Here is a 9,759-nt window from a genome sequence, read left to right on the forward strand (position 1 = left end):
GTAGGGTGTATTTTCCTGTCATTTGGAAAGGGTGAGCCACTCTTCAGAACTGACCTGCCTAATGATGGCTCCCACAGGGCCTGGCATTTGCTGTAGTCAGTGCAACAGCTGAACAGCAGTGATGCATTCCAAGGGAAGGAAACATGCCCTTATTTCTTCTCCCATGTTGGCTGATCAAACAGAGAAGCCTCTGACTGAAACCTTGACATATTCTATTCTTTGTGCCTCTCTGCTATGAGGTCTTTACCAGTTTCCCTCTGGAATTATGGAAATATTGTCTATGACACAGTATTATTTTTAGTGCATATTTAAAATACGCATTATGTGTACAGTATTAAATTACAGTGATACTATGTAGCTCCTCCTACAGTAAAAAAACCCACAAGCTCAAACAAACCCACAGCTTTTTACATAAGGTAAACTCAAAAGGGAGTTTGTTTCTGAAATTAATGTTCTCTAAAATTTCCAGACACCAGCAGATCAATAAACACTTTTCTTTTTCAGTATTTGATGGACAGTAAGACCTTATCAGTCTCAGTGCCCATCAAATCAGCCTCTCTTTTCAGTTGGATCTTTTGGCTGACTTTCTTGAAGCAGTCCATGGTAATTCCTTTGAAATGTAGTGATTGATGCTGATGAGACATGATGAAACATGACCAACAAGCTATTCAAGCCAAGGAAGTAATTTTTGCTCTCCACAATTCTAATGAAGAGGAAAATGCATTACTGACCACACACACCAAGAATTCCAAAAGAGCAGAGATCACTGAATTATTATGTTAGCCTGCTGGGACATTATAAATGTTGTTTATATTTTTTTTCCCTTTTTTTTACAGTAATAAAAGCAAAGAGGTAAGTTCAGAGTAAATCATAAGAGTGAAAATGGAGCTACTTAAGAATCATTTTATTTAGTCAGCATTTTGCTCTTCCTTCTTTTGAGAGACAGAAGTACTTCTTTGCCACTGCCAGTAGCTGATGTTATAGACACTTTTCAGAAAATGCTCAAATGCAAGTGGTTATCTTTAAACTGTGGAAGTGACAAATCACTAGTTTTGCTTCTTTAAAAAAAAAAAATAATTGTGGAAAGAGGAGATTTCTCAAGACACACAGCTCTATCCCTTCATCTCCTGGATCCAGTCACCTGAAACAATTGTGCTCGTGAAGTATTTTACAAGAAATCATCACTATTCAGGGAAGCCTCTTTAAAAAGACATTGCAGTGCTTTCCAGTGATATGATAACAGTTTAGAACACTGGTAGATACCAGCTAATGCTGTAAAGTATAAAAGTCCCATTTCCCCTTTTGTAGTAAAATAGGCAAGATGCATTCTGAATAAATTTTTTACACACACATATAAATACATATGAATTAAACAAGTTAATTTGAAAAGATTAGGCATTATTTTACTTGGACCAAACACTGCAGTTTCCTTTGACTTTAGGGGGAAAAAAAAGTACCTTTTCTGAGGAAACAAAGTACTCTAAAGAAAATGTACTGAAAATTCTTGAGGTAGAATAATGCACAGCTACCACACAATTAAATACAGTTAAAAGTAGAATTATAAATGAAACAACTCCAGATTTTCCTTTTCTTACCTGCTGGTTTACGGGGAAATTCCTGTTGATTTTTTTTATCTACAAAAATGAACAAAGAAAGAGATTAATACTCAGTCACTAGCAGAAAAAAACCCAAACACTGGATATATCAGCCACTCCCCAAATACATATGTAAAAAAAAAAATCTCCTATAGTTAAGGGACTGAAATCTTTGACAAGCTCCTGTGAATAACAGGACATTTCTACAGCCACTGTGTTGCTCGTTCTACTGTTGAGAATACAGGAAATGCAAATACACGCAAAATTATTTCTAAATTCTACAACACTACATCTTTTCCTTTTTCCTGATTAGAAGCTGTAGCAAACTGAAGTATTTAACTATGTAAGTAATTCAGAACAACTTACTGCTGTCCACTAAAGTCATCAAGCTTTAAAAAAATTCCTCTTCTCAATGAATGACAGACAACTGGGTTGGAATAGCCTTTAAAATATCACTTACTCCACCCTTGTATCCTAGGTGCAAAATCAGTTTTGACAAGTGTTCAAGTAATTTTTTGTCAAAACATTCAACAATACCTCTAGGTAAAAAGCAAAGAGAAAATCACTCTTACACACCTGATTCATGAGGAGTTTGCATCTAGCCCTGGAAATCACTGACTCCTCCATCTAAATAAACACTGCCAGCTTTCTGACACAAAAGTGTTTAATACAAGAAGAATTTAGTGTGGAGTTTAGTCATTGCCGCCAGTAATAAAATCAAAATATTCTTTTTTATTTTAAGCATAAGCCATGAAATATTTTGAGCAAACCTAGTAAACCTACCATGTGCATGTCTGACATATGTAATAACTAGAACATATTTTTTGCTCTCTGATGCTAATCTTTCACAATTGTTTTTGGAGCTATGGGTAAATGAGCATGAAATACATCTTCAAAGACTTTGACAACTAGGAATCCATTGTAAACTCATGAAACCACAGTGTAACTTCTGCACTGCTTCAACTAAAGGTATACCTTTTCAGAAGAAAAGAAGAATCACCCTTGAATTTCCTCCCGTGATTAAAACAGCTCTAAACAGCTATATGAGATATGTGATTGGCACTGTGTTTTTCAGACTTTAGAAAGACTATTTGTTGCAGCAGTAACCTCATTCCATTCTTCACTGAAATACTGAGCAAGTCTGTAAGGCTGTCACCGACATCTCACAGTTTCACTCTCAAAGGATAATTTTCACTGTCAAGAACATGCTGGCATGCAATTTCAGTTCATTTTCAAAAGTATCCTGAAGTAAAAGGGTCAGAATATTTCCACCCTCCCTTCTCGCATGCAGCTAGGACATTTGGTGGACAAAGTATTAAAATAAACTGAAACCACTATAAGATATCAGCTATCTTACATGATTTCTTAAAAGAAAAAAGGTGGATGAAATCCATTTTTTTAAAAAAAAGAAAAATAGATTTCAAGACTTTTTGGATTTATCCCTAAATCTGTTTGTGTTAGTAGGAGCTATTAAAATCCCTGTCAAAACTGTAAAACTAGTTTAGGCAAAGGATACAGCCAATACATTGAAATACTTAAGTTATGAAAAAAAATCTCCAAGAAAAAGGATTTTACTAAAACAACAGTATATGTGAAGTAAAAAAAAACCCCAAACTATCAAAGTATTTTACATGAAACTGTATTTGCCTCTAAATAAATATTTTCAGTATTTTGCTTAGAATATCATACATCATAGAATGGCCTAGGGTGAAAGTGACCTTAGAGATCATCTAGTCCAACCCCCCTGTCATGGGCAGAGACGCCACCTCTCGACTAGACCAGGCAACACATGGGGACCGAGCGGGAATCGAGTTCGATAGCATAGTTTCAACTGCTGTTACTTTGATGAATTAAATCAACCATGTTTTACTTCTAGATGATATAGTGATGATTTCTTGAAATGTATATTGTTCTTCTCAGAATGTTATAAAATACCCTGAGTAAAACATAACCTACAGATGATCCATATCTACCAATTTTTAAGAATCAAAATCTAAATATAAACATTTTTCACACATAAAAAAGAATAAGAAATAACTTCTGTTACGTAATAGATTATCTAACAATGTTCCTTCAGTCTCCTATTACTTTACTGAACTCACTGTAATACCATTATTTACTAAGCATAATCACAGCGCAAAGCACTGTGTAACTGATTCAAAAGAATAGTGTTTGATTTCATCACAGGAAACCAGTATGATACACTGCAAACATACGTGCACGTAATATTTTACTCTTGCAGATCCTGCACAAAGAAAGGTAGGCAGTCTTATGTGTTTATCCAAAGGAATAATAATAAAAAAAAATAAAAATCAAGAGTGTTACAAAATGAGACAAAAGACACGGATAGCAAACAAACATTGTTCTCAAAGCAAAGACATAGGAAACACTATGAAAGCTGAACTGAAGTTAGTAAGAAGTATCTGCTTCTACTTTGTGTTAAAAAACCAACCGAACAAAAAAACCCCCAACAACAGGTGCTGAGGGATAAAGTTTTATTCTGATTCAACTCTCCTGAATGTGTATTAGGGAAAAACTCTAGTGATCATCTAAACATTCAAGGAGTAAGAAGGCATCAAAAATAAGGTCTATGCAATTATGTTGTACCTGAGTAGCAAATAGGCAAGTGATGTTGATATGAGACCACTAATGGATAGCCGAAGCTATCACAGAAGAACAATTCAAAGCATAATTGACTGTGATAAGGGTACAAACATACGTGACTAGATATGTTCTGAAAATTCAACTGGCCAAATATGTTACAGCATCATAGCCATGAAGAATGCTGGACAGTGAGATGATACGAAGTGAGACATAGAGATGAATACACCACAGGTTAATTCTGTGGTGGCACTAGATATTGCCACCACAGATGGACAGTTTTCACAGTGATGGCTGTGCCTGCTCTGCAGAAGAAACAAAGAACAGGGAAAACATCACTCCTAAGCAGGATGAGGAGATGAGCAGGCTTTGGCTTCAGGTGTACAACTTTTTAAAATTTAGTTTAATTTTATTTACTGCCAGAGCAGCAGTAATCCAGAAGAACACCTTTCCAGACTATTATCTTTTTGTACGAATTGTACCTCATTATTTTTGCCCTCTGGGAATGTAGCTGATTAAGCTCAGAAAATCTGGGGTTTAAACTTTCACATTAAATTGAAACAAAACTCAAGTGTTCACTCCTCTGAGAGCTACTATTTCAGACTTTCTTTAAGCAAATAGCACTGCAATAATTATTTCCAGTTTCCATAAGAGGATTTTAAAGTGCAATCTTAAAAATACTATGTATTAGGGGCTTGTTTGACCTTTTTTACCTATTTATTTTAATGAAATTTGCTATTCCAATGTAATCACAGGATCCTCAAGAGATGATGAGGAAATGTACCTTTCAATGAGCACATACCACCCTAACGACCCTTAAGGGCTGTATGATCTAGAGATAAGGGCACTGATTTGACGTTTTACCAATTCTTAAGAATTTAAATAAAAGCGATCATATGTTTGAAAACTCTATGTCTCCCTTGCTTGCTTTAATCTGATTTCCTGAAAAATTATTGTAAAGGAGAGTCTCACAGTTCTGATGTGATACTGGGAAAGATGATTAATGACAGTGTGAGTCTCAGGTTTCACAACTAGTCTGCTGCAAGAAGTAATAATATAGGGGGTGCTAGCTGTCAGGACAGAGTGCTTGACTTAGACCACTCCCTTGGCATACCTATAGGAAAAGCCAAGACTGAAGGGCAACATTTGAAATGAGTGGGTGTCAGTTCCTGCTTAGTATTTTCTTGACTTAGTCAGTAGATCAGATCTCCCACACTTTCACATATGATTTATTGTTTTGTTGTAGCCTATAGATGTTGTATAACTTTGCAGGTTTCCTTCCTTGTCAGAAATTTTCCAATTAAAAAAGAACCATCTATTATTTTAACTTATGCTGACCATATATCTGCATTTCCCCAAACAATTTAGACTCTGTAGCCCTCTTCAGCAACTGTCTGCATTACATAACTGCTGATTTACATTCATTAAGAGCTAATTAAAATATAATAGCTTGACAAGAATGTAAATTTATTAAATAGCTCTTAACTTTATCTTGTGCATTAAAGCAACACTAGAGTTCATGTCATTGAATGTTAAGTGATTGTGAATAGGTAGCAAGATCATTACTACCTGGAGCACTATGGAAAAAACCACATGAATCCATGCTGTGACAACCTTATGAATAAGAAAGTATATACTAGCATTTAGAATTATTAGTTGGTTAATCTGATCTTCTGCCCTTGCTAGACTTTTATTTGCTCAATGTGACAGCTAAGTTTTGGTAAGGTTGTGAGATTTTGTTATCCTGGAGTACATATGTATTGGAAAAAAGAGGGAATCAGAGAAAACTTCAAAGAAGCACACAACAGTTCATACTAAATATATTTTTATCAAATTATGGCATGTAGGAGCACTACCAAAAGACAAATGGCCATCCAAGCTATGACTGTAAATCTGCATGCCATCTAAATTTATTTCCTTTCTCATTCAAAACAATTCAGTGATGCACTGAGTAACACCAGGACAACAGCACACAGCATAGTCTTCACACATCTGTGATCTTCCAATATTAGGACTGCAGTTACTTTTACTTAATAGAAAAAAAATGTTTCACTTTGACAGATGAATGACTTCATTTATTCCTGCAATATTTAACATCTATTCCTAAGTTTGGACACTACCTTAATGATAATATTGCTACTGTGCTTTTTTTACAGATGCTTGTGTTACAAACAACACAAACGGTGAATCTCCACATTTAAAATGCCATCAGCAATATGCATATTATTGGAAACAATGGTAACAACTGAAAGTCAGTGCTTGAAAAAGCCACTATTAACCAATCTCCAAGTGAGAAACGTAAGTTCCTCTACTGAACGTTTACATGAAAGACTGTGAACAACAAGAATTAAAAAAATAAACCAAATACCCAGAAGGAGATAAAAGAAGTATTGCTTCAGATAACAAAATGCAACTGACTGCAGTATCAATCACACTAAGAGTAAAAAAGCTGGTTTAGGTAATCATCAGAAAAACATCTACTCACAAAATAGTGAAATATATTCCTTTCGAGTAACTCTTTCATTTGTAATTTAAAGCAATTTTAATATCCACTGAAGAATAACAATTTGCTATAGAAAGCCATTTAAATATTTCATAAGTATTCAAATCCCTTTTACTTCTTAAGGAAATATAGAGACTCAAGTAAAGATGTAGTGTACTTAGGAACTATTAATCCAATCTTCCTTTGAAGATATCAAGAATTTCCATCGGACATATAACTATTCTAGATTCCCCTAGACAATCCTTTTTTAAATAGGAATTCTAAATCACTTATATTCCAAATACTTTGCATTTAAAGATTGAGTTATTTTACTTTTGTTTGAGAACACAGAAAAGTAAGGCCTAAGCTTCAGAATATGGCAGGAGTAACATATCATAATGGTTTAAAAGATAACAAAATGCCAAAGAAGTAGTTACATCCTCAACATGATACTAAATCAAACCAGCAACACCACCCTGGAGCTTCAAGATACCTGCACTTGTCAGAAGAACCAGGTTAAGGCAAAGAAAAGAGGTAAGTTTTGAAGTAAGAGCACAGTGAAAACCCTGGATCATCCTCTTTCACAAAATCGTGGCAGTAATACGCATCTGTCTGCACAAACACTCATGAGAAAGGCTTGAATATACAAACTGTTGATTATTCGGTTTTGATGGTTAATTAACAGGTCTGAATCTCTTAGCTCCTCTCTCCACCAGTAATTACTGCAGAATAAACAACTCCATGTCATTCTTCCAGCAGAAACTACATTATTAAACTGTTAAGTGTTGCTCTATATATCTCTCCTGGCTTAAAAGTCAGATTTCATACCTTCTAATTTCTTAAAGAAATTAAAATAGCATAGATAACTTCTGAAAAATAAAACAGAACTTGAAGTTGTCATGGAATGCCACAGAAATAGAGGAAAAAAACTTTAGTCTAATGGTAGTCATAGTTTGTCTTATCCTAGTATTTCTGAACACAGTTGCAAGTCCTGCTATGAATATGGTTATGATAATAACAAATAATAGAAACATGGCGAAAAAGCAACTCAGTATATGAAAACTATCTGCCCCATCCATTTGTACAATCCTGGGCATGATGGCACTCTGAATTCCTTATGAGTCAATCTATTAGCAAGTACAGCTCTACCTAGCATTCGAAGTTTTCCTTATAATAAAACAGATTCTTTCTGATTGCAGTTTAAGACCATTACTTCTCATGTAAACCATCACAGAAACAACGAAGAAACTGCATACTCTTTGTGTAGCTTTTCTAAAGCTGAAACACTATTCATCAGGCTAAGCAGTTCCATTTCACCCTTTATTTCCTTGCAAGTTCATGCTGTTTTCAAAGAAGCCAAAGCCCTCTTTGGTGACATTGCTTCTGCATAGAAGCATTGTAGGACACTTTTTTTCCTGCATGACCAGGAGGACTGAGCAGCACATTACAACAGCTCCAACCCCCTCAGCCTTCCTCCAAGAGTCTCATAGTCGCTTTTGACCTGCTTAGAATCACCATGACATCAGTCATGCTAACATGAATGAGAACTCCCAGTTAATTGTCATTTAAGCTCCTGAGAGACAGAAGACTTCCTACACTTCCTAGTCACTAAACTAATTTTTCAATACACACAGGAGTGAGTCACTCATGAACAATACACCTCATCCTCATGGGAAGGACGATCATTAATCTCACAGCTTTTCCAGCCTGCCAGGTTTCCACATCCTTTTTTTTTTTGTTGTCATTAGGCTTGAAATTTCAGCTACTGTGGGCAGCATCGTAATACCTCATTAGAGAGGTCTTCCTCAATCACAGTAGGTGCTATCATGGATCTTCTTGGCTTGTTGCCAGCCATGTCATCCAGTCTTCAGCTGCAGATTTCACTCAGTTTGACAGTTTTCTCATGTAATTCCTCTACCTAATTCTCAAGATACTTCAACAGCAGGTATGCTTCAATTGAGGCATCCTCCTCCCTCCTTAGGCTTCTTTGGGAAGGGATCTGTAAATCATAACTCCTACAAATTCAGTCCAATATTTGAACAGCAATGAAGATGTCAAACTATATACAGTATATGCAAGTATGCAAATATACTCAAAGATACAAATGAATATGTTAATACTGAACCCATGCCTTCCTGATACCCCCTAGGCCCTAAGCAAAAAAATCCCAGATCAGCCTCAGCAGCAGAGAGGCACTCTCTAGCCCAGGATCCTGATGACAGTCCACCAAAAACCAGAAAATTAAGCTACTCTCACCCAAAGAGGCAAGGAAAGACAACCTGTCCTGACAAAAGGGTGCTCCTCTGTAGCATAAAAACAGTAGACAGGAACACCACAGGGAAATACAACAACAGCCACTACTCCCAGCAAGACAAACACTAAAGGTCCCAAAGGCTTGTCTTAGAGGCTCTTATATACCGAGCACCATGGGAAAGAATACTGTGATTGGTCCATTTGGGTCACCTGATCCATCCTCCCCTCCCGATAGGTAGAGCTGCCCCCCCTTCCCCCACTGTGATCGCCACCTGTGCCAGGAGCCCCAGAGAACTTTTATCCTGGTGCTCTCAAATCAGGACAATCAGTTTCTTCTCTATGTGGGATACTTATTCAAGCTCATTCCTTCCCTTGTTTTCCTTCCCCCTAAAAGCCCTCTTCGCAGTTTTTGAGTTGCTTAGTCATGTGGCTCCTTGCCTTTCAGGTCCCTCTCGACAACCTGGTCTTTTCATTCTGATTTGGGCAGTTTGTTGAAGACTGCAGCTAAATCTAATTTATTCTTATGCTCCCATTCTAACAGCAGGTTTCTGACCTTGGTCATGGAGAGTTCACAGTTTGCCAAGGTTTGCATTATTTCAGAAGGCCCCACTTTGGTAGAGATAACAACATTTGCAGTTCACACTCTGGCATTTAGTAAGACAAAGGGGGTAGTAAATGACACAAGAAATGGGAAATTTTACACAATTACGTGTAACGCATGAGACGATTAACCCTCCTGACAGAACCTAATGCCCTGTAGAAATGTAGCTAGTGATTTTCAAATACATTTAATACTTATACCATAACATTCCAGTCTAAATGAATTCC

The 9,759-nt window shown here is 36.4% G+C and overlaps 1 protein-coding gene across 1 annotated transcript in view; it reads right to left on the bottom strand.

Annotated features, from left to right (window-relative positions):
- Positions 1 to 1,595: 1,595 nt before the first annotated feature.
- The window catches only part of SNTG1 (syntrophin, gamma 1), a gene marked incomplete at its 3' end in the record, with an annotated part of 83,965 nt that continues 75,801 nt past the window's right edge, over positions 1,596 to 9,759 (bottom strand). The window contains exon 11 of the mRNA XM_009866025.1: positions 1,596 to 1,634. Within this exon, the coding sequence (XP_009864327.1) occupies positions 1,596 to 1,634 (39 nt within the window). The remainder of the gene's footprint in view (positions 1,635 to 9,759) is intronic.

The sequence above is a fragment of the Apaloderma vittatum genome, unplaced genomic scaffold, assembly GCF_000703405.1.
Source record: "Apaloderma vittatum isolate BGI_N311 unplaced genomic scaffold, ASM70340v1 scaffold11390, whole genome shotgun sequence".
NCBI lineage: Eukaryota > Metazoa > Chordata > Aves > Trogoniformes > Trogonidae > Apaloderma > Apaloderma vittatum.